The sequence below is a fragment of the Equus asinus genome, chromosome 5 (genome assembly GCF_041296235.1).
Source record: "Equus asinus isolate D_3611 breed Donkey chromosome 5, EquAss-T2T_v2, whole genome shotgun sequence".
Taxonomy (NCBI): Eukaryota; Metazoa; Chordata; class Mammalia; order Perissodactyla; family Equidae; genus Equus; species Equus asinus.
The window spans coordinates 49637326-49665060 of NC_091794.1; the positions used below are offsets into that span (position 1 = coordinate 49637326).

General features: G+C 37.6%; 2 protein-coding genes across 42 annotated transcripts in view; one reads left to right on the forward strand and one right to left on the reverse strand.

Moving 5' to 3' along the window:
* The window catches only part of PHC3 (polyhomeotic homolog 3), a 74813-nt gene extending 66397 nt beyond the window's left edge, over window positions 1-8416 (forward strand). For 18 of the 19 annotated variants that reach the window (XR_006528079.2, XR_011503284.1, XR_011503283.1 and 15 more), the window contains one exon: window positions 910-8416. Coding sequence is in view for 13 of the 19 variants with exons in the window: in XM_014846491.3 (XP_014701977.1) it covers window positions 910-1064 (155 nt within the window). In the remaining 6 variants the exon portion in view is untranslated. The remainder of the gene's footprint in view (window positions 1-909) is intronic. The other variant, XR_011503281.1, reaches the window with a different exon arrangement.
* Window positions 8382-27735, reverse strand: part of GPR160 (G protein-coupled receptor 160) — a 59238-nt gene continuing 39884 nt past the window's right edge. For 20 of the 23 annotated variants that reach the window (XM_070509471.1, XM_070509466.1, XM_044771061.2 and 17 more), the window contains 2 exons: window positions 16222-16339; window positions 8382-12402 (listed from right to left, as the gene is read on the reverse strand). In XM_070509471.1, the coding sequence (XP_070365572.1) occupies window positions 11317-12330 (1014 nt within the window). In that variant the 5' untranslated portion in view covers window positions 12331-12402; window positions 16222-16339 and the 3' untranslated portion in view covers window positions 8382-11316. Of the gene's footprint in view, window positions 12403-16221; window positions 16340-21484; window positions 22760-27735 lie in introns of those variants that run through there. The other 3 variants (XM_070509472.1, XM_070509475.1, XM_070509474.1) reach the window with 3 other exon arrangements.

Below are 27735 nucleotides of genomic sequence, written 5' to 3' on the forward strand. Positions count from 1 at the left end.
AGTTTAGTGAGTAACCTGGCTGTGCAAAATTCAGTAGATAATAAACATTTGAAGTTCAAGTAGATGCTAGCGTTGTTACCTGCTGAAGCGCCTGGTTTAGACTGAGAGCTAAAATATTGGTTATTTGCTAAGAGATTAGTTAGCAAGCTCATAATTTCAATAAGAATTTATGTTTTCTTATCAAAGGGAAGATGAATTTAAATCCAGTGATTTAAGATTTGAAGTAGAAATGAGTCTATATACAAGTCATCATACAAGTCAAGCGGTGTAATACATTTCAGCAGCATCACAGTAGATTGATACTACAGTCTTGATGGTTTGGTTCTGGCTGAGTGAACAATAAAAGTTTTAGATGTGCTTGGCAATTGAAGGTTGTAAATTAGAATAAGGTATAAATGATAATGAAAGCGGTACTCTAGTCTTAAGAAAATATTCCTAAATTGTTACTGAAATGGTAGAATATATATTTTACTTCTCTGTACCTATGTGTGAAGGACATATTTTACAAAGATGAGTTGATGAGATATAATAACAAATTCATCCAAACTTGTTATATGTGTGGCGTGCTTTGAGGTGACACCATCTTCCTTTTTGTGAAAGTATGTTATATCTGGACTGATCAATCTGTATATTTTACCTGACTCATCTAATTATTTCTATAATATTTTTAGAACAACAATTCCAAGTAAATTGCTTTACCTGGATTTCAAATTAATTCTTATTTTCAGAATACCAGGAAATGCTCACTTCTTCAGGAGTGAACCCAAGAAAGCCTACGATAAATAAATCTCATTTGTTTCTCAGCCTGTATTTCAGATACTCAGGCCCAGTAAAAGCATAATTGTGACTGTTAGGAGTAACATCCAAATGTGTGTTAATTCTAACTCCATCCCTCTGCTGAAATTCCAGGCTGCCAAGATATCGCAGATGAGTTCAGAGCACAGGAGATTGACGGACAGGCCCTTCTCTTGCTAAAGGAAGACCATCTTATGAGCGCCATGAATATCAAGCTGGGCCCGGCCCTAAAGATCTGTGCGCGCATCAACTCTCTGAAGGAGTCGTAACAGTAGCCTGACACTTTGAGATCACAGCAGGTTTACTCTTCTTAAACTCATAAGGTAAAGGCTCAAGTTGGCCTAGAATATTATCACTTACTGTGGTGGATAGCCCACCACATTGGGATCTCTGCATCAAAAGCTGACATTTCTTCTACAGATATGAAAATTCATCGTACATTTTCATAGTCAACAGTGATGAAATTAATTTTACAGGTCACACACAACATTGAAAGACTTGCTATAGAGGGCCATGATATTTTTCAAAGAAACGTGTTATACTAGATAATTTTTTTAAAGGTGATGTTTATCATTAATATAAAGAATCCTTTTAAAAGTAATTTAATGATTTACCTTTCTCCTCTTTTGATTCGGTTTTCTTAGACATTTTTCTACCCTGTAAGTTTTCTATAGGTTGTCTTGTGAGAGGTAATTTAGGAATAATTTAGTAGTCCAGTGACTGGAATTGTATGCAGTGAGCTATCAGAGTGCATTTTAAAAAACATGTCTATTAGACAATGGCTATGTCTAGAAAAAAGATTGCATTCTAGCATGAATAACACTGATCTGGAAGTCAGAAGAGTTGGTTTCTATTCCAAGCTTGACCAAGAATTTGGTGTGACTGAGAAAGTTACTTTTCATGTAAATCTTTGTACATTTAGAGCAGTGGTTCTCAATGGAGGTCAGTTTTGCTCCCCAGGGGACATTTGGCAATGTCTAGGGACATTTTGGTTGTCATAGCTTGGGGGTTGGGGGGAGAGTTGCTATTGGTACCTAGTGCTGGAGGACAGAGATGTTGCTAAATATCCTACAATGCACAGGCCAGTCCTCCACAAAAAAGAGTTATCTGGTCCAAAATGTCAGTAGTGCCAAGGTTGAGAAACTTTGATGTAGGAGTGATAAATGCTGCTCTTTTTCACCCAAAGGGTTATTTTGAAAAGATAGGCCATCATAAGGAATACATTATACAATTAAGTGCTTCAGATAGCATTAATGTTCTGCTGAACATTTTTCCAGTTTTCGGCATACTAGAAAAAGGGGGAAAAATCATTAAATTGGCCTAAAAAATAAGGACTAGTCTGCAAATAATTTGACTCTCAGAAAGTACTGATTCATATTAATTATCTTTCACATCTCTCTGCACCTCTGCATTGATGAAGGCACATATAATTATACCTTATGAACCAGTGCACAGCCTTTGCTGGCAAGGCAATCGTTTGTAGTGGCTATGTGGTTGGTCCTGGGATTTTTTCTGAAGTTGAACGTGCTGGGTCTAGCTAGAATGCACATTCCTTTTTCCTTGACTAAACCCTTGCATACTTCCTGCAAAGCACTTACCAAGTGATATCTCTTGGATAATCAGATCCAATTTTGTCTGTACATGTTTTAGGGAAAAAAAATTTTAAAACAAAACCTTTTTAGTGTTCTCTGAGAATTATGACACTAAAACAAAATTATTCTGGGAGCCTTGAGAGCTCTGTAGTCCTGGACCTCAAAAATTTGTTTTAATTTTTTTTTATCTTATCTATACCACAAAATGGAAATGTTTTAATAATTGAAGGAACATACACAGATATTTGCCAGAGATTCAGTAGGTAGGAAAGAGTCCATGGGTTTCAGTCATTGTCACTGCTCTTTTCAAAAGGATTGTGTTGAGCTAGTAGAAGACTAAAGATGTCATTAAAGACATCACAAATATTTATCTTTTGGCTTTGTGTACATTAGAGAATGTTGATTATTTTTATACAAAAATACAGCGGGTAATTTTTTTAATCTTTAGATGCCTCTTGTTTGAATGTATGCTTTGTGGGGTTCTTTTGTGTAGTAATGTTTTAAAAAAAGATGTTTACCGATAGTTATGTGTAGGATTAGAATGTAATATAGTGTAAGGCTCATGTTCCAGACCTACAATAGCTTGTAGTCTATGTCACATATTTCTTTATATCACATTTTTAATTATTGGATTAAAGGAAAGGATTGGATTCAAGGAAAGGTAGGTACTCTGTAGTCAATTTTCATATATTAGCAGTTAATCATTGTGACAGAGTTGTCATAGGCTTGACTTTTCCCCTCATCTTGCAACTTCAGAGCACAAGTATAGGCTAAGCATTGTAGGAGATGGCCCACTATGTGGCGGATGGGGGCACAAAGGAAAATCTCCTCTGGAATTAAAACTTGATGATAGATAATCCACAAACAGTTAATACAAAATTGATTACTTAGGGATAGACTCCTCTAGCAATAATGATTACGTCCCATAACTAAATATAAATATCTGTAGCCTTTAAGGTCATAACTTTGAACTGTGCTGTAGGTTCTCCTTTTATCTACTTCCTCTTCTCATGTCAGTCATTATGTACTTCCTGAAAGTCCCTTGTGCCTAGCACTGTGTTAAGTGTCAAGAAAGCTTACAAGAGGGGCTGGCCCCGTGGCCGAGTGGTTGAGTTCGCGCGCTCTGCTGCAGGCGGCCCAGTGTTTCGTTGGTTCGAATCCTGGGCGCGGACATGGCACTGCTCATCAAACCACGCTGAGGCAGCGTCCCACATGCCACAACTAGAAGGACCTACAACCAAGAATATACAACTATGTACCAGGGGGCTTTGGGGAGAAAAAGGAAAAAAATAAAATCTTTAAAAAAAAAAAAAAGAAAGCTTACAAGAGAGGTTTCCATTTGAGAGCACCTTATATCTTAAACCTTTTAATAATCTTAAGATTAGTCCAGATCTTCTGTTGTCCCCACTGAAAACACCCAAAAAATTGAGTTGTTTTATTTAGAAATGGCTCATTTGCTTTCAATTGGTAGTTTTATTCATTGATGCAGCGGTTTCTTTCTAGATGATTTAACCATCTTAATTTCAAAGCTTCAGTTAGATATAGTGGATGTAAATGATGGCCCTGGCCTGTCTCCTGAACTTTAAGCACAGTTTTAGTGTGATATAGGTGGGGAGAGTGCTACTATTTTCGTTTTCTTTCATATTACTAATTGTTTTAGGAATTTGATTGAGGAGAAGGAGTGACAAGCAGAAAGGGGACATGGGAAGTCCTTCCTTTTGCTACCGAGGTTGGTATTTTCTGACTTCTTTAAACTAATGCACTCTTTTCTCACTGAGGGAAAAAACCTTACAAATTTGAGATTTTATTTGTTTTAAGCCGTGTGTTCTGAAGGAGGTAAACAAACTGAGAGAGCTGGTTTGTGAAGGTTATTTTTTACATGACATGGCTTTTCATCAAGCCTTGTGCAGGCATGTGTCGAACGCAGCTCTGCAGCTTTGATAGAATCAGTATAGCATGAGACAGTGCTGTTCCCAGCCTGCCGCTGTTTAAGTGGCATATAACTGGTTCCATGATGGTACTTTTAATTTGCTGTGGCATCTGCTAAACAGACTTTTTTTGGTCCCAGTTTGAGCTGTCACCTAAGAGTAGAGAAGAGGGGATGGGAAGAAAGACATGTTAGTGAAGAAGCTTGAGAATGGGAGAGGCAGACACGAGACCTGCCACTCTGTTAGCTTATCCACTTCAACACTGAACAAATTTCTGCACTTTGGAAGTTAGTATTCATGTTTTACCTAGTTTTAAGTAGAAATGATTTTTTTTAGTTAGCTCAGTGTTTATTTTCGTTTCCTGGCGTGTTGAAACGCTTAGAACTGTATGAAATAAGTATTGTTTTGCCCATGCTTTTGAATATTTTTGACATAGCTAATCTTCATATATCTAGTGTGGAATTATAGTCAGACATTTATTCAAATACCAGTCTTAGTTTAAAATCTGTCATAGTGCCCCATAGCACTGGATTGTTCCCATTATTTGCATTGGCAGGGTTTGGGTGCCATCATGGCACAAGTATGATAGGGAGGCAATACATGGATTGTATTGACTTATGTTGTGTTTACATGTGTGTAAACAGTTTTGCAAAGAAATGTGAATGATGCCATCCTCACAGCCATATCAAATGGAAAAAATCCCTGGCTGGCACTGTTAAAATGTTTTAAAGACATATTTTTAACCAGAACAGCCTGGTTATATTTTGTGGTTTGAAGATCCTCACCCTTAGTGAATGGCAGAAACACGTGCTGCCAGCATGCAACTGGCATTGAGCTTTACTGACAGCACAGAAGGACCTCACTCACCCCTCACCATCCCTAAAGCCTCCTCTAGCCCCAAGGAAACTCTGCATGAAAACTTTCTTTAGACTTTTGGCTGAAAATCCTTAGAGAGGATTTTGTAGTAGGGTTAATTTTAGGGAGGTAACTGGGACAGGACTTTGTAATACCTAATAGTCTTGTTTCAGTGAAACCTTTGCGCAGTAGAAACTGGCCCATCTCTGCACAGTGTCTGCTCAGTCTGTTTCCTCTGCACCGTATATGTAACTAGCTGGGCCCTGGGGAAGATATTCTAGGGGGAAGGATAGGGAAGTAGAAGAGGAGACAAATAGGAGGGAAAGCATTCCAGACCCAAGAGGATAGTACAGTTAACTGATTGAGGTCATGAAGTATAGATATGACCTTCAATAGTTCAAAATAATAAATTGTAATGGTTGGATCCCATTATCTTATTGGATCCCATAAATCTTATGTCGAGATTTACCTGTAAGCAGACTCATTCTTTCACTCTTTTTATCAAGTGATCCTGCCCTTAGGAGCATATTAATAGTTCAAGTGATACATAAGTTAGTGATTTTTGACTTCTCAAAAAGGTGACAAATATATTTGGAGAATATTTGTTAAAAACTCAAAGGTTAATTGTTATGATTGAGTTATCAGAATTAAAGGGGAGAGAGAGTCCATTTTCAGATACCACAGTTGAATCAAGCATATGGACTGTTATAAAGAAAGGTGTTTTTAAGATAGGATTTTGTTAGGTTGTGTCTCAGTCTAAACATTGGATGACTAAGAGCTACAGGTTTCTCTTTATTAGTGTGGATTTCAGTAAAGACAAGCCTACCTCTGTTTCTTTGATGCACAGTAGTGTGGATCATGAATTGTTTAATCCACACTCATCAATATTGGTATTTTATGAATCTATTTAGAAGCATTTGATTTCATCTTAAAAATTGTGATTCAAGTTAGATAAGCACAAATAACAGTATTAGGAAAAGTAAATATGTAATCTTACTAAAATTTAATTTCAACCTATTATAAGCTGTACATCTTAAAATTCTTTGGGAAGATATTCCTCTTTTGTTAGAAGTTCATAAAATGCATCACTATAATTTCCTTCATAGGAAATTTCCCTCATAGCAGCAATACAAGCCATTTCTTCAATAAAAAATGTTGAACATTGTATTATCTTCTTTGAAAAAAGTTTCCTAAATTTTTAAGAATTTTAAAGTTTTACATATTTTTTAGAGCTTATTTAATCTATTTTAAAATAATACTATGAGAAAGCTTTTTTTTGAAATTGTAAAGCACTAATACAAATATAATTATTGCCGTCATATTCCAGAGCAAACTGTTTGGCTGCTTCTGCTCTTTCGCTTCAGTACACATGGGTGAGAGGGGGAGCGGCACCCCCCCTCTGCTGGCTGAGGCCCGCTTCCCACACAGAGGCTCCGGGCTGCCCTCGCACAGGCGCACGTACCTCTGAAGCGCCATGCTGAGGAACCTTTTAGGAAATGTTTCCCACGGATGTTGTATTTTTCCCTTTGTATAACTTGTAAACATTTAATTTTATTTAAAGATGACAATTTTACTCTCAGATCAGATGTTGGAGAAGAGGTACATTAGAAAAATATTTTTTCCTACTGCCTCTGAAAAGTATAGTTGCTCTTGGTGATATTGGTGGCATCAGTATGAATCCATAGGAAGAAAACCTGTGCAAAGGTTTTAAAATGTATTGTTTAAAAGGAAAGAATTTTAATGTGGGAAAAAATCAAGATAAATTTAAAACACTTATGTTAACGTGACATACATAGTTTTAAATATAAGAGTAATGTAGTAAGTCCTTTTAGACCCTAACCTGTATACACTGCCTCCTGTAATCTTAGGAATTGATAGTAGCCATCATTTATTTGCTTAAAAGTTATACTTTAGGGAATATGATCAGTGTTAAATTCATGTTTTGTGGAGCTTTGATTGATGGAGGTGAAGAAGTTGGTGTTTATGAGAGAGTGGTGGGTCTGGTAGTGAAATAAACGTCAACCTACTTTAGAAAGAAGAAACTTTTTTAGTCTTGCCTCAAGCAAACCAGAGTGACCACTGCTTAAAATCTTTGTTTAGAATGCCATGTTAAAAGTCATAATCCTTTTTGTTTTAGGTAATACTAAATAGTCTACTTCAATAGTTAATAATAGATGGAATAATCATTAAATTAACATGACGAATAAGATAGAACGCTGGCCAGGAGATGGGTTTTACTCCAGTTGGTGATTAGCTGTGTGACGCTTCAGGCAGTTACTTAGCTCTTAACCACTTTCCTCTTCTGAGTTTACAGCATGGACCCTATACTACTCAAAATTTGAATTTTGGTTCAGATCATCTTTAAAGTGCCTCCTTGCTCTAAAATGATGATTCTAGGCCACATAATGGGGTATTTTTAAAGTTGCTCCTATTTAATTAATTCTCTTTCCTTTTAATGGTTCATTTAATACTTAAGAGCTTTTGCTGAAAGATAATTATTTATTAAGCATCCATTTCTTAGGGTACCTACAGTCTTTGTTCTCCTAAAGATTAAGGTAGAAAATTCATACAGATGAGCAAATGAGGCCATTTTTCTAAATGCTTCTTGCTAGTTAACCTCTGTACACATGAACACATATGACCATTATCATTCATTGACATTTATCCGTTCGTTTGGCAAACCATTTGAGCATTTACTGTGTGTGCTGTGTGGTGCACATGACCTAAGGAACCCAGTAATAAGTAAACAACATCTTCCCGAACAAGATCTGGTGGCTTAAACAAACATGGACATAATTATTATTACTTAATGTACTGAACAGAAAGTTGGAACTGAGAGGGAATTTTTTATGCCTTGGGCAAAGGATGAGGCAGATCACATGGAAGGTGTTTAAGTGAGTCACATCACAATTCCTACAACACATTTCACAGTTGAACACCAGTCAACCATATATCTGATAGGTTACACAATTAAGGGTACCTAACATTAAGGATTTACATTTTGAAGCTGTTGTGACAGCCCATATTTCTCAGAGTTATTTTGACACTTGAATCTATTCCAGAGGTTGCTATGCACGGTGTGTGACAGAATAGTACAAAGAAGCTGGTGCTGACTGACTTTACATTTTTAACTACAAAAACTTTACACCCAGTATTGACAGTGAAGTAACTTTGTAAAACTGAAAAATCTCAAAGGAGATCGCTGAACAGGTTTGGTTTTTATTTTGTTTTTTTTTTGTTTTTAAAGCAAGAAAAATCACACAAAATAAATTCTATTGTTATTACAAATATCTGCTTTTTAGAAAGCACACATATATTACATAGTAAAAGGGTTTCCTTTAAAACGCAGAACTGGTAAACATAAAACAGTTCCCTGCTGGAATTGACAAGTATTTGAGGAGCAGACATCGATGGGATAGATTATTAATTGAGTAAAGGTTCCTTGCCTACTGGAGGATTCTGTAAATTACGTTGTAATTCCTATTGACACAGCTTTACATAGTACTATCACTTGATACTAATGTTCTCCATAAAGATAGAAAATGAAAATATCTAATATTATAAAGATCTCTTCTCATCATAGTCACAGCTTTTTAAAGCAGGAAAATGTCCAGATACATGTTAGATTAGTGTGTGTAACAAACTGATTGAAAATTAGGAATGTTGATATTCAAATAACCAGATAGTCTGGGTTTAAAAACTTTTTTCATAGTACTGGGTAAAATTTACTTTTACAACGTTTTAATTCAACTAATTTTTCAAATATTTTATGCTGTTAAAATATCTATTGCATAAATACTTTTTGTATTTGTATTCTTATATTTTAAAAAGTCAACGGAGTGTGCAAAGATGGTATAATTTTGGATGTCTAATTTCCAAGATGTTTAACCAGAGTCCCAATCACCTCATTCAAAAGCATGGTCTTTGTTTTTTCCGTAGGAAAAAAGTCAAAGTAAGTTCCAAAAACTATTCTCAGAGTAAGGAGTGAGCTTGTGGTGAAGCCTGGAGTTGTAGACAGCAGTGTGCAGGGTGGGTACTGACACTGGGGCAGGCATTTATTTCAAGCCTCTTTGTTGAATTAGTGCTTTTTGTCTTCTTGCTTGTTAAAAAAAATTTGTTGATTTAACAAAAGCAAATTGTGATAAACTTTTTTTAATTTTAATTTTTGATGCTTCAAGCACATGTTAACTGATTTTCAAAAATTCCTCCTTTTGGTTCCTCCTATTGTCCTAAAATAGGACTTTCATATTATTAAAACCTCAAAAGCTGATCCTCCCAGGATGAACAAAGCATCACCAAGGGGAAAGAAAACATTTTTTATCTTTACAGAAAACAAATGTTAAGATTATATATAGATGTATTCTTTACATTGGCTATTGTATTCGAGTCCTCCTTACAGGAAATGAAATAGTTTTAGCATTCGTAGCATTAGCGTTCCTAGATTGGTGTCTGTAGCTGCAGTTTTAAAATGTATAACCTGAAAATGAAGTTAATTTTGCATTATAAGAGCACACCATGATCTATGTAAAAAGATTGTCCATTTGGTGTATTTTTTTAAAAAAGAAAAAGCACTTTCATATTAACAAGTAGCATGTGTATGAATTTTAGATTTTCATATTTGTTGTGTCTGTATTCAGTGAAGTAAAATTGAGCATTCAGATGTTTGTTGATGGCAACATTAACTGTTAAATTAAAGCACCTTATACTCTGCTGCTTAAACTTGCTTGTAATTGCACCTTTGTTACCTGCACATTTTCACATAGAATATTGTTGTAACATTGCTTCATGTGGGTCTGGATGAAGGTTAGTGGGCCTACAGGATCATTTATTTATATTGTTTATATTACAATAATATATTGTAGACCAGTTGTAAGTTCATTTCTTTACAAATAAAAGCCTCTTCCATTTGGCTGGTCTATTGAATAATTTTTCTTTTTTTCTTTAAGCTTATGAGGCATAGGGAATACTCTTAAGTAAACAAACAAAAAGCTCAGTGAAGGGTTTGAAGTAGTTATAAATTTTCCTGATTTAAAATCTGCAGGGTGTAAATCTTTACTAATTAAGTACAATATACTTTAAAATATCTCAGTCCCATGTTGTGGTCAATTAGATAGCAGTACATTCAGAGGAAAAGTAACAGAGAAGTAGAGGGGCCAGGTTCAGATGTTGACAGATGAGACAATATCCATGTAAAGTTTAATTCACAAAGTGACTTCCAGTTATTCTGCCATTAAGATTGCTTTACTCCAGTAGTTGTCAACCAGGGGCAATTCTGCCCACCAAGGAGATCTGGCAATGTCTGGAGACATTTTGACTGTCGTGACTGGGGAAGGAGGTGCTGCTGGCATCTAGGGGGCAGAGGGCAGGGATGCTGCTAACATCCTGCAATGCACAGGGCAGCCTCCCACAGCATAGAATGCAAACCCAGCAACCCAAAATGTCAAATAGTGCTGAAGATAAGAAACCCTACTGTACAGAGTGATATGTTGCCAATGTGATTCTGATTTGACATGTAAGTATGTGACATATAAGTTATCAGTGAAAATGTACCTGGTATGTCATGGAACGAGACCTAGTCACTACTCCCAGGTTTGTAAGGTGAGCAACCTAAACTTTTCTTCCAGGAATATCCACATTAAGAACAGAGATATATTTTTAAAAATAAGCTGAATTTAAATTGAGCTACTCTTCCTCTTACATTAAAGAAAATTTAAGCCAAATCATTTTAAGAACACAATCTTGATTTTCTTGCTCTGAATTTAATAAAAATGTTTATTAAAGTTCATATCTTAAAGTTGGCATTGAATCTGAGGGTTACATAGAAGTTTGCATGCAGTAGTTTTTTTGGGTAACACGAATATCAGTATGGCCAAAGGTTAGCTCATTTCACTTTTGTGTTACAAATTAATATTTTTAACATGCAGTGTTCCTGAATAGGTATAAAAATTTTCTTGTAATTATTTTGTTTAAAATAATAATAATATCATAGTCTCAAAACACATTCAGAAAAGGTATGAAAGTTAGGCAGGGTGAAAGCTTCAGTTCAGTTCATTCCTTGTGTGTCCTGAGTCGTCATCCTTTCCTGTTCATAAAATTATGATTCTTATTGTAGTTGTTAAGTTTTAATGTTTTAATACGGCAACATATTAACAAATTGTTGATAGAGGCTTTTCAGTTTGCTCAAGATTATGAATTGTAAGTGGAATGAAGCAGCATTTCCAGTTGACAAATGGATCCACAGGTAATGCAATATCTTGCAAATTAAGCTTGTGACAATTAAACCAATAAACTGTAGCAATGAGAAAACTATTGACAAAGTACAACCACGGAATGTTCATCTCAATATACGCTGGAATCTGTACTTTAAGTAAAAGGATAATTACTTGAAGTAGTACAAATGGTAACCAGGTACCAAGAAAACAGATAATGAACTTGGGCAAGAGTGTCTTTTTAGAGTTCACAGTATAACTAGAGTGGGATGAATAGGGAAAATATAAGATAGTCTCATTCATATAGGAAGTTATCCTCATAGCCTGTATCAAGGTAGTAACTTCTGACCAAGAGGTTATAAAAGCTATAAATAAGATAATCACCATGGAAAATGACAGCCAGTAACTCTGAAAGCTAATGTAGAAAGGACATTGATGAGAAGAGACGTTCTGTGTCTTCAGGCTTTGGTAGATGGTTGGATCTCCTAAAACATAAGCAAGGACTGAAATCCAAATTAAAATTATTATAAAAAAATAAAATAATTTTTGCCACTTAAATGGAAGCTTGGTGGTATTAGAGAAATTGAAGTAATAATCTATACAAGCTATCAGGAAAACTGGATAATGCAAAAAGCCGTAAGTAAAAGAAATAATTTGAGTAAATAGGCAGATGTGGTATGTAGTAAACCTAACGCCTAAAAGTACAAAATCTCTGAAATACGATATAAGGGAAATGTTCACCAAAAGTAGAAGATCAGTGAATGCCAATGAAATGCAAAAATACGCCATAAAAGTTTGATAGGTGTTTTTTCTTTTCATTGCTAGTGTGAGGATATTTAGTAATATTTTCCCAAGTATAATCAATAGCAGCAAACAGTTGGCATTTAGGGGCTGATTTGCTTGGTGTAGCTGGTACTGAAAAGAGCAGTTCTCTGAAGAAAGAGCAGTCATATTTTTAGTTAGATTTCAGAAGGCTGGCTGAAATACATATGATAAAACACTGCTTCCCTTTATTTTCCATTCCTGCAAAGAAAAGTGAAAAGAAAACCTTGATGTTATCTTGATGCTCTCTCTTTTAAAACTTTACAAAGCAAGCACGTCTGTTCTCAAACATCTGATTTAATCCATTCATTTTCCCCAAGTAAATATATAAACAGGAATTTATATTTTTCATGATACTTACAGAATACAGAACATGATCAAGAAGAATTAATGTGTATACACTGGTCATTTTTTGAGAACCACATGGTCCAGAACTCTCAGATCTATAACTAAAATGTCATATATAAGTTGCTAAAACTTCTGTATGAGTCCAGGGTTTTTTTGTTTTTGTTTTTTTGTTTTTTTGAGGACGATTAGCCCTGAGCTAACTACTGCGAGTCCTCTTTTTTCTGAGGAAGCCTGGCCCTAAGCTAACACTCGTGCCCATCTTCCTCTACTTTTTTTTTAATATGTGGGACACCTACCACAGCATGGCGTGCCAAGCGGTGCCATGTCTGCACCTGGGATCCAAACCGGTGAACCCCAGGCCGCTGAGAAGTGGAAAGTGCGAACTTACCCGCTGCACCACCGGGCTGACCTCTGAGTACAGGTTTTAATAACTTGTGTAAATAAGTAGAAAAATACTTTTATCTAGCAAAGCCAAAACACAGGCTTAAAATAGCAGCCTGATAGAAATAGTCAGAACAATCCCACTCTGGCTCCAGACAAAATTACCCCACCCGCATTTTTGTCTTTTTGTCAGTGAAATTTAGAGGTAATGCTTATGGGGTCCTTTACTATAGCCGTTTTCAAAGCTTTTTAGCTGCAGGATCATTATTCAGATTAAATCTCTAAAGCTCAAAGATATAAAACAGATGGTTCAGCCAAAAACAATGGGGACATTAGTAAAGGAAAGAAAGATAAGATTTATCTTCTGGAACATGATCTTTCAGATGGGGCACCTGGAGAGATGAGAGAATATGGGAAGGAATAGGGACTGAGCATGGACATCTGAGACCATTAAGAAGTGCTAGGTAAAGGCAAAGGAACAAGAGTTGAGGCTTGAGTGATAAGTGCATTCGGAGGCAGGAAAAAGATGATGACAAAAGAGAAAGAAATCAGGAAAGGAAAGAAATTAAGGAAATTTATCCTAGAAAAACCCTCCAGTTGATTTCTGCAAGACTGTTCAACCACAGAGTTTATAAATAACCAAACCAAACAAACCCCAAATGATAACAACAAACCTACCCACAAATGTCAATAATTGGGGATGGGTTAAAAATGATACATGGTATCATTCTTATGATGTACTATTGTGCAGCTGTTAAAAATGTTGCTCAGGATAGGAGGAAGACAGTTTCACTCTACCTTTTCTATACTTAAGACTTATGAATTTGTTACATGTTAAAAAAGATAATATAAATTTCCACAATATGTTAAGTGAGTTTCAGGTTAGGAAATTAGGCAGCAACATGTCATTTATTTTTTTTGGCTGAGGAAGATTTGCCCTGAGCTAACATCTCTGCCAATCTTCCTCTGTTTGTTAGTATGTGGGCTGCCAGCACAGCATGGCCACTAGCAGAGTGAGGTAGGTCTGTGCCTAGAAACCAATCCTGGGCCACCGGAGCAGATTGCACTAAACTTAACCACTAGGCCATGGGGCCAGCCCTGTCATTTAATTTTTGAGACACTATACATATATATCAAAAGACTAAGAAGGGTACACATTGAATTATTAATACGGTAGTAGTATACTTACAGGTTCTTCAGAATATGTCAAACTTTAAGGAAAAACGTAAGTAAGGGAGTATCAAGTCTGAAAGTGAGAAAACTGAATTTGCCTAAAAGCAGATAACTGATGGTTAAATAATTTCAAGGGACTAGTGAGGATATTGTCTGAGGGTGAAGAAAGGAAATCAGTGTGGGAGAGGGCTATCAGTTCTGCCTGACAGATCAAACCTTAACTTGACACAGTCTCTCCTAGTTGAGTAGAGAGTGCAACTCTTCTAGGCCCTGACTTTGAGCTGTGTTTGTCTTTTCATTGTCCAATTTTAGCAAGAATCCTGCTAAGTCAGGTTAACCAGAATCCCCCACCCTCCGTATCTGATTAGGTTCCTCACCCCCCACTGTCCCCCACTGTCCCCCACCGTCACCCAGGTGATGTCTGGTCACCCTGGCCTGCCTTCAGCAAGACTCCTGTTAGGTCGAATGAGCCAGAATCCCCTCTTATCCCTGATGTTTCCTCCATAATATTCCATCCACTGACCCCCACCTTGTTCCTGGCTATAAATCCCCACTTTTCCTTGTTGTATCAGAGTTGGACTCAATCACTCTCCCACTGCAGAACCCCACTGCAGTGGCCTTGAGTAAAGTCTGCCTTACTGTTCTTTACCGAGGGTCATGAATAATTTTTTCCTTAACATACTCTCATGGCCATAAATCTGCTGTGTCATAAGCTCACTTATTAAGGTACACAAATTATGTATTTATACACACACATCTTTACATATATCTTTATATATGTAAAGATAGTTTTAAAAAGCACCCAATACCTATTTTCACAACCATAGGTATAAAAGAACCAATGAAACAAGTTCTTCTGTACACTCAAATTTTTTCTATAATTAAATCTACTATATAGTTTAATGACCCTCTCCTGAAAAAGTTCCATTCCAGATTTGATATGCAAGGGCACAGATTCTTGGCTACCCCCTTGATGAATGCCACTAACCTTATAAGTGATGTTGCTTGGATAGGAAGCCTAGTGGAATGGTAAGACCATATAAAGTCCTCCTCATGCCAAGAAAAAAACAGGCTTAGTTTTAAATAGTAAATGTTGGTTTGAATGGGAGTGAGGAAGGGAAATAGTGTGGGTTCCAATTTTTAAAGACTCACTTTTTATTTTTTTATTATTTTTTTTTCAAGACTCACTTTTTAAAAAAAGTATCTTTACAAGAAATCTTAAAAAGTAATCTGTATAAAATGATTTTATCCTTTATAACTCGTATCAAAAATTAAATAAGTAAAGCTCAGAAATCTGTTTAAGTAGGCAACATCCAAGGGATGTTTCCCAAGTTTCCATTTCATCATTGACTCTCAGAGTGGGGCCAACTGTAAGGCCAGAAAAGCAGGCTGGTCCCTGGAGGAGGGAAGTGACAGAGTGTCTCCAAGGGGCTAAGGAAGGTCAGCAAAGGAGGAGGACGTGGAGGAGGAGGATCAGCTACGGCCTTCTGGAAGAAAGACAAACAAGTCTGAAATGGAACACATAAGAGAATCAGAAAGCTGGGAGAAACTTAGAGATGAGGGGGGAAGAGGCCCAAGGAAGATGTCCAACCCGAGGCAATAAAAAGCAATCGAAAGGAGATATATTGGAAAATGAGTTTTTGTTCATTTTACAGTGGTTCCTGAATACCATGATCATGGAAACAAATCAAAACTTTTTTAGGTGATACCAACCTTATATCCCACTTCCCCCACAGCCCACTGAAAGCATTCAAAATTCCAGTATTTGTTCTTTAAATGTCCCAGAACAAGACAGAAATCCTTTGATGGGCTACCTGTCCCAAATTTTCCCTTGAAAAATGTTCACATTAACTACAGAGATTCAGAGATTTACAAGATATGGTTCTTCTCCTGAATGATTTTTTTAAACTACTTATCAGTCAACTCATATGCTTCATATACAACTTAAAAAGTTAGTGTGGAAGTCCTTTTCAAGGCCTCTCTGTGCTTGCTGTATGATCTGACCAGTTGAGAAGTATGAGCAGGGCCTGAGGGAAGCAAACCACGAATTCTTATCATGGACCAGTCTCAGCTTTTCTATTGATAACCCTGCTAGTTCTTAACAACCACCATACTTACTCTGCTTTCTCTAGTCGGGCTTTCTTGGCTGATGATCTTCCTATTTTATTTCAATTTTACTGCCTTCAGTAATCTTACTTTCGGTTCCTGGCACACCAGAATGCCGTGTGAATAAGTGCTGTGTGAAAGATAGAAAACAAAAATAACCATCAATAGCCATTAATAACTGGAGTTCAGTGTAAGGGACTCCAGATCTCTGCTTAGAAAAACTGTAACTTTCTGTGGGATGGGAGCCAGTAACTGCTGCTATTCTTTCCAGCAAAAGGAGGAAAGGGGGTACTTAGATCGAAAGTCCACCACAGACCCTGTGATGCGGTGCATGTAACACGGCATCTAGTGAAAGAAACCTTGCTTACATCACACAGTTCACTCACAGGCTTCAGAGTCTAAACTAGCAGTTCTCAAACTGTTTGATTTAAGGACCTTTTGACACTTGTTGCATGTTAGCAATAAGTAACATTTTTTTAAATGAAAAATTAGCATATTTTCCCAAACAAAAAAATTTAGTCAGCAGAGTGGCATTGTTTCCCATTTCACAAATTGCTTTAGTGTCTGGCCCAACAGCAGATGCCTGACTTATCTGCATTTAATCAGCTGCGACATCACACATCATGTAGCCTTTGGAAAGTCCTCTGTATTCATGAGCTTGAGAGTAAAAAAAGGTAAATAACTTCATAGTATTATTATAATCAAATAGTTGTGCTATGAAATATCAAAAGTTTAACAAAACCATGTGCATTAAAGAGTAGGATGGGAAGAAGATGGGCACAGTTAACATTCTGGTCTACTATTGTACAGAAAATGGAATTCACACTATAGCGGGATTTGCTGAGCCTCATGCGTGGAGAAAACCTGGGGGTGAAAAAATGTATTGAGCCTTGTCTAGGGTTTCACATACCTTTAAGGTAATCCTTACAACAATCATGAAAGGTATATATTCTTTTTTGCCATGAGGAAACAGGCTCAGAGGTTAATAAGCACATTTCCTGAGGCTGCACAACTGACGTGTGTTGGAGCTGAAGTTCAATCTCAGATCTGGTTTCAAAGCTCATGTTCAGTAAGTCAGTTATGGCTCAGCTCTCAAGTGCAATGTAGAAGGGATCAGAGCGTTCCCGAAAGGTAACATCCAAGTAAGAGTGACTGTTGATTATTGGTACCCAAAGGACCATAACTAACTGAGCTGTTTGGATAATGGAATTTTACTCCTCCAAGAGGTAAATACACTTTTCAAAATGTGGTCCTTGCTTGATGTGTCAAAATTCAGTGAAAAAATACAGTGTCATTCAACTACAACAACATTTAAGGAAACGTGTTTTCATTTATTTACATATAATTAGATTCAATATAGAGTAAGGAAATATAGAAAACAAAGATTTTTATTTAACTTATTTTTAAAAGTAGGTAATATAATTTACATGGTATAAAACAAGTTACAGAAGTGTATATAGTGAAAATTACCCCTCCTACCCACTCTTCCAGCACCCCTCACCCCCACTCACCACTCTCCAGTCCATTTCCGTCCCTAAATAAAACCACTCTTCCCAGTTAATCGTGTATCTTTCAGAGACATTCTCAAGTAAAGTTTTAAAAAGATATCTGAAATTTACATGTTGTTAAGGCAACTAGCAAGGGATCTTGATTTTCTCTTTCCCAGGTCTCATTTATACACTGATAAAATCAGTTAAGGGTTGCAAAAGTAGAACACAGTGAAATACGAATCACTGATGGGTCAGACCACAGGAGTAATCACCAACCCAGACGTAAGGCTGGCCATGAGGAAGGTCACTGGGGCCAGGAGAGGACAGGAAGTAGGGGTTATCTTGGACGAGGAGGACAGGTGACTTTCACCCTTTTCCTGGGGTACAGACTTGTAGTGCTCACTCATCCCTGCTTCTAGGCCCATGGGAAGAGTTTAGTTCCCTGACGCTTACAATTATGAGGGCCCACGTGGCTAATTCTGGCCAACAGGCTGTGAGGCCAAAGTGTTTAACTGCAGATGGGAGCCCCTCAGTCCTCTCCCCTCCCTGCCGCAGGCAATGACAAGGCCGTGTGTTCGAGATAGTACAGCTCGTGATGGTGGAGCCCTGTGCACCTGGGTCCTTGGGTCCTTGGGACTGTGTGGAGCAAAGCCGCTGAGGATTCACAATGGATGTAAAGTGTGAGCAAGAAGTAAAGGCTTGTTGTATTAAACTGCAAGGATTTTGTGATTATTTGTTATGGCTTATCCTGACTAATGTAATTCTTTATACTTTATAATCTCTCTACCCTTTGAAATTTTTTTTTAACATTTAGCATGTATTATTTATATTGTCAGAATTTTTAAAAAGCTGTACTAGAAAAAAGAACTTTGAAAAGCAACAATGCAAGTGTCAGAAAATTGGTAAAATCAAAATTCAATTTTAATACCAATACATTAATTGCTTTTGCACTGTTTTGTTCTGATTTTCTTATATTTGCCTATGTTGGAAAGGAAGTCTTGATTCAGTGACCTAAGTTAATACCTTAAGAAAAAGAAGGGTGAATTAAACCCAAAGTAAGCTAAAGGAAGGATAAAATAGAGAGCAGAAAACAATGAAATTTTTTAAACAACAGAAAAACCAATGAACCAAAAAGCTAGTTCTTTGAAAAAAACAATAAAATTGATAAATCTCCAGCCAAACTAAGAACTTCTTTCCAAATTAGGAAAGAGTAACTTACCAAATCCTATAAACATTAAAAGGATAATAAAGGACTATTATGAATAACTTTATTCCATTAAGTGAGACAACTGTGACCAAAGAGACAAATTTCTGGAAACTACCAAAACTCATTTAAAAAGATCCCTAATAAAGAAACTGATTTTGCACTTTAGAAACCTTCCCACAAAGAAAACTCTAGGCTCAGATGTTTCCATTGATGAATTCTACCAAACGTTTAAGGAAGAAGGACCAAACTTAAAGAGAACACAAGAGGAGAAAATCACCTCCCAACTCATTTTACAAGACCAGAATTACCTGATACCAAAACCACAGACATTTTAAGAAAACTACATTATAAGTCAACATCCTTGAAGAACATAGAGTCAAAAATCCTTAATAAAATACTATCAAATTAAATCCATCAATATATAAAAAGTAACATATCCTAATAGATCACAGCCAATGCAAGCTTGCTTTAACATCAGAAAATCAATCAATGTAATTCATCATGTTAACAGAATAAAGGAGAAAAGCTATATGATCATCTGAATAGACTAGAAAAAGCATTTAACAAACTCCAACATGATAAAAACTCTCACAGACAACAGAAGGGAACTTTCCAACTAGATAAAAAGCATCAATGAAAAACCTACATCTAACCTCATGCTCAGTGATGAAAGAGTGGCTGTTTTCACCCTAAGACCAGGAATAACATAAGGATGTCCACCCTCCACTCCTACTGAAAATTTTATTGTAAGACCTAGCCAGTGTAATAAGGCACTAACAAGAAATAAAAGGCTTGTAAACTAGAAAGAAAAGTAAAACTGTCTTTAATCATGGGTGACATGATCATGTACTTAGAAAATCTAAGGAATCTACAACAAAAGCTAATAAAAGTAACAAGTGAATTTAGCAAGGTTACCTTTAGAAATGTTTGTACATACTAGTAATAAACAGTTGGAAAATGAAATTAAAACATTTACAATAGCATCAAAAATATGAAACATTTAGGTATAAATTTGACAAAGCACATGCAAGCACAGTATTCTGGAAATTTTAAATATTGCAGAAAGAAAGAAGATCTCAATCAATGAAGACATACTGTGGACTGGAAGACTTGGCAAGTTTTTTGTAGAAATTGGCAAGCTGATTCTACAATTTATATGGAAATGTAGAGGACCCAGCAGACCCAAAATGATTTTTAAGAGCAATGAAGTTGGAGGACTTACACTACTTGATAAAGGTACAGAAATGAAGAGGGTGAGATCAGCATAAGGATAGTTCTGTAAAGCTAGGGAACAGAAGAGGATCTAGACGGATCCACACATTTATGGTCAATTGATTTCCAACAAAAGTGCAGGGTAATTCAACGGGGGAAAGGATAGTCTTGTTTAAAAATGGCACTGGAAACTGGATATCCATATGGGAAAAATTAATCCTTACATCACACTACACACAAAAATAAACTCAAAATGGATCATAAGACTAAATGTAGAAGTGAAACTGAAATTTCTAGAAGCAAACAGGAAAATCTTTGTGATCCTGGGTGGGTGTACGTCTCCTAGGACTGCCATAACAGATTACCACTGGGAGGCTCAAAACAACACAAAGTGATTCTCACAGTGTTACAGGCCAGGAGTCTGAGATCCAGGTGTCGGCAGAGCCACACTGCCTTTGAAGGCTCTAGAGGAGAATCCTTCCTTCCTCTTCCAGCTGCGCCTGGCTCCTGGCATTCCTTGGCTTGTGGCAGTGTAACACCAATCTCTGCCTCCATCTTTACATGGTCTTCTCCCCTGTGTGTGTCCTCTCGTCTTTTTATAAGAACGATGGTCACAGGATTTAGGGCCCACCCTAATTCCGTATGACCTTACCTTAATTACATCTGCAAAAACCTATTTCCAAATAAGGCCACATTCTGGATGGACATGAATTTTGGGGGGACACTAGTCAACCCACTATAGGAGGCATAGCTTTCTTAGGGCATGCACATGTACTCATGCACATATACAAATTGATAAATTAGACTGTTAAAAAACAAACACTTCTCTTTAGAAGCATAGTTAAGAGAATGAAAAGGTAAGCTACAGACTGAGAGAAAATATTCACAATAACTATCTGACCAAAGACTTGGATCTGGAATATAAAAGGACTCTTACAACTCAGTAAAACAATTAGCCCACTGGAAAAATGGGCAAAAGATTTAAATAGATACATTGGGGAAATGTACAAATGAAAAGTACATGAGATGCCACTGCACACCCACTAGAATAACTAAAATTTAAAAGACTGACAATACGAGACCTCTCAGGCATTGCTTAAACAATTTGGCAGTTTCTTACAATGTTAAACATTCAATTACCATTTCATCCAGTAATCCTACTCCTTGGTATTTACCCAAGAGAAATGAAAACACCTGTCCACAAAAAGAAAACACACGTACACAAATGTGTGTAGCAGCTTTATTCATCATGGCTCCAAACTGGAAAACTCCAGATATTCATGAGTAGGAGGATGGATAAACAAATTGTAGTATATCCATACAATGGAATAGTTCTCAGCAATAAAAAGGAATGAGGTACTGATACCTGCTACAGAGGGATGAACCTCCAAACATGCTGAATGAAAAAACCTGACACGAGAGTACAGACTGTGTGATTCCACTTATATGGAATTCCAGAACAGCAAAACGAATCTGTAAGGCCAGACAGACCATCGGACCAGGTCGGGCGAAGAGGCACCAGGGAACTTTCTGTAGAGGTGGAAATATTCTATATTTAGATTGGGGTGGGTTGGCCAACAAGTGTGTACATTTTTCAAAATTCAAACTGTACACTGAAAATGAGTGTGTTTTATTCATTTATTTTTACAGATGTTCATTTCACAGTATTGGACATAAAGCAAAAACCTGGAATTAATTTAAATATCCAACAGTAGGAAATTGGCTACATAAATCATGATACAACTTCTAATGAAAGATGGCTTTTTGAATAAATGCAATTACCTCTACTCCCTCTCGTAACACCACTAAAAGAACAGCAAATTGAGTTTGTACCTGATTCTAAAATGAACAAGCAAACCTAATTTGTCACATTTGAGGACACTAGGGAACCAAGTCACTATATTTTTAAACTGGTAAATACAGGGAAAGAATCAAGCATTTTTCTATACTAACTATAGCACTTGGTGATGAAATACTAAGTGAGGAGGTGTTTACCTTTATAGAAGTACTCTAACTAATAAGTGAGTAAGGAATAATACAAATTGAAAATCACCATTTTGCAACCCCTGATGCACTAATGGAGGCAGCTAGTGATCATCACCAGCTACTAACATCCAAAGGGAGAGATGGAAGGATGCACCACTGCCTAGGAAGCAGACTCGCCCGAAACTTAGAAGCTGATCGAGACTGTAGATTCAACTACTTATTTACAAAAAAGAGAGGACAAAAGAACATGTTAAATATACCTCCACTAGATGCAAAAAGCAAAATCCAGATGGTAGTAAACTCTACAAGGCAAACAACTTGTTTCTTCAATAAATTGTATCAATGACACAAAAGACTTAGATATATCAACTAAGTGCACTGTGTAGAACTTATCTGAACTCACTGAAACAGGCTTACATTTATAAGACAATTGGAAATTTGAACACTGACTGGAAATCTGAGGATATTAAGGAATTATTAATTTTTGGCATGATAATGGTATTTTGTTGTGTTCCCCCCAAATTTCTATGTTGAAGCCCTGACCCCCAGTACCTTAGAATGTGACTCTCTTTGGAGATGGGGCCTTTAAAGAGGTCATTAAGATTCAGTGAGGTCGTATGGATGGGCCCTAATCCAATCTGACTGGTCTCCTTATAAGAAGAGGAGATTAAGGGGCTGGCCCTGTGGCCGAGTGGTTAAGTTCGCGCGCTCCGCTGCAGGCGGCCCAGTGTTTCGTTAGTTCGAATCCTGGGCGCGGACATGGCACTGCTCATCAGACCACGCTGAGGCAGCGTCCCACATGCCACAACTAGAAGAACCCACAACGAAGAATACACAACTATGTACCGGGGGGGCTTTGGGGAGAAAAAGGAAAAAAATAAAATCTTTAAAAAAAAAAAAAAAAGAAGAGGAGATTAAGACACACAGATGCTGGGGATGGGCACATGCAGAGGAAGACTCCAGGGATGGGCGCATGCAGAGGAAAGACCATGCAAGGATGCAGCTGGAAGGTGGCTGCCTGCAAGCTAAGGAGAGAGGCCTCAGGAGAAACCAAGCCTGTCGAGACCTTGCCCTCTGACTTCTAGCCTCTAGAATTATGAGAAAATAGATTTCTGTTGTTTAAGACAGCCTGTGGAATTTTGTCATGGCAGCCCCAGCAAACTAATACATATGGTTACTTTTTTAAATTATCATTAAAAAAAATACACACTGAAATATTTACAGATGAGGCATCTTCTCTGGAATTTGCTTCAAAATAACACACCATCTGTGTTTGGTGGGGAGTTGATGGGAGTGTAGATGGGGAAGGATCGCCCATGGTTAATGGTGATTCTGTCTAGTTGTATGTATGTTTGAAATTTTTCATTTTTTTTAAAGGCACAAACCTCCAAGGACAAAATGCAATAGTGGACACTGGCAAAAACAAAAAATCCAGAGGCTGGAAAATGAGTGGTAAATGACTTAGCACTTTGCTGCACAAAGTGTGGTCTGAGGAACAGGAGCACAAGCAGTACCCAGAAGCCCGCTGTAAATAAAGGCAGGCTCTCAGGCTCCAACTTGGACCTGCTGAATCAATTTCATTTTTAATAAAATCCTCAGGTGACTCATATATGCTAAGAATAGACTCAGGAAAGCCAGCCATGGAGAAAGCACAATGGCAAGCTAGCTTATACCTCAGGACCCTCAAAAGGCTCAGGAATTGTTGGCCCAGGTAACTTTGGAAAGGGATGTAAAGACAGGGCTAAAAACAGGAGGATTCACTGTAAATGAAACAAACAGACCTCAGATCCCTTCCCTGACTCAGTGCAGCAGGTGACTCTCTCTCCCCAACCAGGGAACAAGAACGAGGTTTTCCCCTCTGAAGAGGGTAACCGTGGGAAGAGATGAGGATGGAGTGGTCCCATGCTGAAAACGGGGACTGAGTAAAAATACATACATTAAAAGATGACACCTCTCCAGCCTTCTTTTCCCCATTTGGATTTCAGGAATACTATTATCACAAAACAAAGATCCAAAACTCCTTCTCTGGGGATCAGTCAAGAAATATCTAAAGATACTGACATTGAGTCTTCCCTAAGGAAACATCCTAGATGAAGCCTTCCTCCTAAGTATGACTAGACATCCAAAGGTCCCCAGACATTCAAAGGAAATCTCTCTTATGAAAAGTCAAACCCACAAGGAGGAAAAAAGACAACTTGGAAGAAAGAGACAATGGTAGAAGAAAACTTTATTTAGAAATTCATTGTTTTCAGGCAGAAAATACTGCATCCATGAAACAAGAAGTGGAGGCTACTCCCAACACCAACAACAGAAAACAGGAAAGCACTCTTGGAAAATGAAAATATGATGGCAGAAATGATAAGCTGAACAGAAGAGTTAGAAAATAAAGTTCAGGAAACGTACCAGAAAACACAACAAGAAGATAGAGAAAAGGATAAGAAAATTAGAGAACCAATCCAGCAGGTGCAAAATCTGAATAATGGGGGTCACAGAAAGCAAGAACAAACTGGAGGGGAAGAAATCGAATAAAAGGCTGTAACATTTTCTAGAAATTTCTGATGGTTTTTTAAGAGTGAAAGAGTCTATCAATGCCCACCTGGGAAGAAAACAGACGTACGTTACAGCACATCGTCAGAAATTTCAAAACAGTGGTAACAGAAGAGACTACCAGTTTCCTAAGAGAAAAACCGCCAACAACAGGTTTTATATAAAGAATTTAGAGATGGAATGGATATCCTGTAAGTTAAGGGAAAGAATAAAGCATTTACCCTGCCTTATATAAGACGTACCACTGGGTAACCAAGTAGTAGATAAGAGGAAGTATCTCTTTAAAGAGTGTTCTGATTTATAAATAAAAAATACACTGTAGACTTAGAATTCCACCACTCTGCAACCAGCGCTCCTCCCTCCACCTTCCACCCGTGAATTTAACAAATGTAGACAGACATCAAGCACCTACTGCTATCATCATCACAACAGCAGAGAAACCAGACATTTCATGCCCCCTGCAGACCAAACCTGAGTCTGATCAAATCTCTAGATCCAGCTGCCAGTTTGCAAGAAATACAGAGGACACACAACTAGGAACAATCTAGATTTCTATCAACAAGTGAGTGGACAAACAAAACAGTGCTATCATCCATGCAATGGAATGCTACTCAGCAAAAGAAAGGAAGGAACTATCAATATGCAGGCAGCAACACAGAGGAATCTCAGAACAGTTATGCTGAGTGGAAGAGGCCCGGCAAAAAGAGGAATGCACGCTGCGTGATTCCATTTATATAAAAATCTTTTTTTTTTTTTTTAAAGATTTTATTTTTTCCTTTTTCTCCCCAAAGCCCCCTGGTACATAGTTGTGTATTCTTCGTTGTGGGTTCCTCTAGTTGTGGCATGTGGGACGCTGCCTCAGCGTGGTCTGACGAGCAGTGCCATGTCCGCGCCCAGGATTCGAACCGATGAAACACTGGGCCGCCTGCAGCGGAGCGCGCAAACTTAACCACTCGGCCACGGGGCCAGCCCCTAAAAATCTTAAAAAATACACACTTACCTATAATGACACAAAGCAGATCATTAGCTGCTGAGGAGATAGGGAGGGGCAGGAGGGAGAAGTTACAAAGGGGCACAGGGAACTTCTGGGGTGACAGGTTCACTATCCTGATGGTGGTGGTCTTTTCATGGGTGTAGACATAAGGCAAAAATATCCAATTGTACACATTAAATACATGCAGTTTACTATGTCTCAACTGGACTTCAATAAAGCTGTTTTTAAAACAGGAAAGAGATACAGCAGCCAGAGGGACATCCTGAGCTGTACCACGAGTGTGCAGTCAGTGAAAGTCATGCTGTGGAAGACTCTAAAGGTCAAATGGTCCAGTTCTTCAACCAAAGAACAAGGGGAAAAAAGGAATGGAGAAGTAATCTATAGAGTAAAAAAGAGACTTAAAAGACATCTCAAATAATTACTTTTTAAAGGGTAAGACTAAATTAAAGTCTCCAGGGATAAACATTTGGGTGATGAAACTGCTTTTTAGAAATGCAAGAAAGTGGGGCGCCAGCCTGGTGGCGCAGCAGTTAAGTTCACATGTTCTGCTTCTCAGCGGCCCACGGTTTGCTGGTTTGGATTCTGGGTGCAGACGTGGCACTGCTTAGCAAAAGCCATGCTGTGGTAGGCATCCCACATATAAAATAGAGGAAGATGGGCACGGATGTTAGCTCAGGGCCAGTCTTCCTCAGCAAAAAGAGGAGGATTGGCAGTAGTTAGCTCAGGGCTAATTTTCCTCAAAAAAAAAAAAAATGCAAGAAAGTGGTTACTCTATGAGTCAAGTTATTTTGGGGGCGAGGGATGGCATTGGGAGCGGTCACAAGGAAGGGGCTTATGGCTCAGAGTTCTAGTTCCTTACCTGAGGGGTAGTTAAATGGTGTTCACCTTATGATCACCTTATGATTCATTAAGGTATACATTTTTGTGAATGGCTTTCTGTTTCTGTATTTTATTTTTCAATAAAAAAATAAAGAAAAAAGAGTCAGGATGGGGTCAGGCTCTTCAGCAACACTGGAAGCCAGGGATAACTTTGACCTTAAGAGAGTGATAAATTCAACCGAATAAAAAAAAAACACTTTCTGGCATAAAAGCCACAGGCAAAATCAAAAGAAAACAACAAACTGGGAAAAAACATTACAAAACACTAATCTCCCGAATTTGTAAAGAACTCTTGGAAATCAGACAGGAAAAAGATCAAAAGCCCAATAGTGAAATTAAAAAATGAGCAAAGGCTGTGAAGAGACAATTGACAAAAAAAGGATAAATGGGCTTTAAACATATGAAAAGATGGTCAACATCACCTATAAAAAGAAAAAGAGAAATCTAAACTATGTTTGCCTCTTAAAAGCTAGAGAAACTCCCACAATTCACAAGCAGAGTACATCTGTGAGGCTGCAGCAGTGTAAATGGTTTAACTCCTGTGATGAGCCATCTGGCAATGTCTACCAAAATTACAGACATATATGTCCTTTCAGCCAACAAGTCCCTCCTAAGTAATCCTATAGATTTACTTGCATGCATGAAAAATTGTTTATAAGATTATTCATGGAAGCACTGTTTATAATAACAAAAGATTGGAAACTACCCAAATGTCCACCAATAAGGAAACCTTTAAATGAATTATGACACATCTATCCAATGCAATACTGTGTAGCTGTCTTTTAAAAGTGACACATCTCCAGGATACACTGCTAAGGAAATAACAAGATACAGAACAGTACATAGAATACACCACCCTTTGTGTAAAAGGGGTGAGGAAAAAGCATACATAGTCAAATAAGTTCCATATATGGATAAAGAAATCCTGGAAGGACGCTTAAGAAGTGAGAAACAATGGTGACAAGGGTAGCAACTTGGCAGATGGGGCTATGGATGGGATGGAGACTTCAATATATACTTTTTTCCTAGTAGTAAAATTCTCCTGGGGGGCCAGCCCCTTTGGCGAGTGGCTAAGTTTGTGCGCTCTGCTTCGGCAGCCCAGGGTTTCACTGGTTTGGATCCTGGGCGCAGACATGGCACTGCTCATCAGGCCATGCTGAGGTGGCGTCCCACATAGCACAACTAGAAGGACCTACAACTAGAATATACAA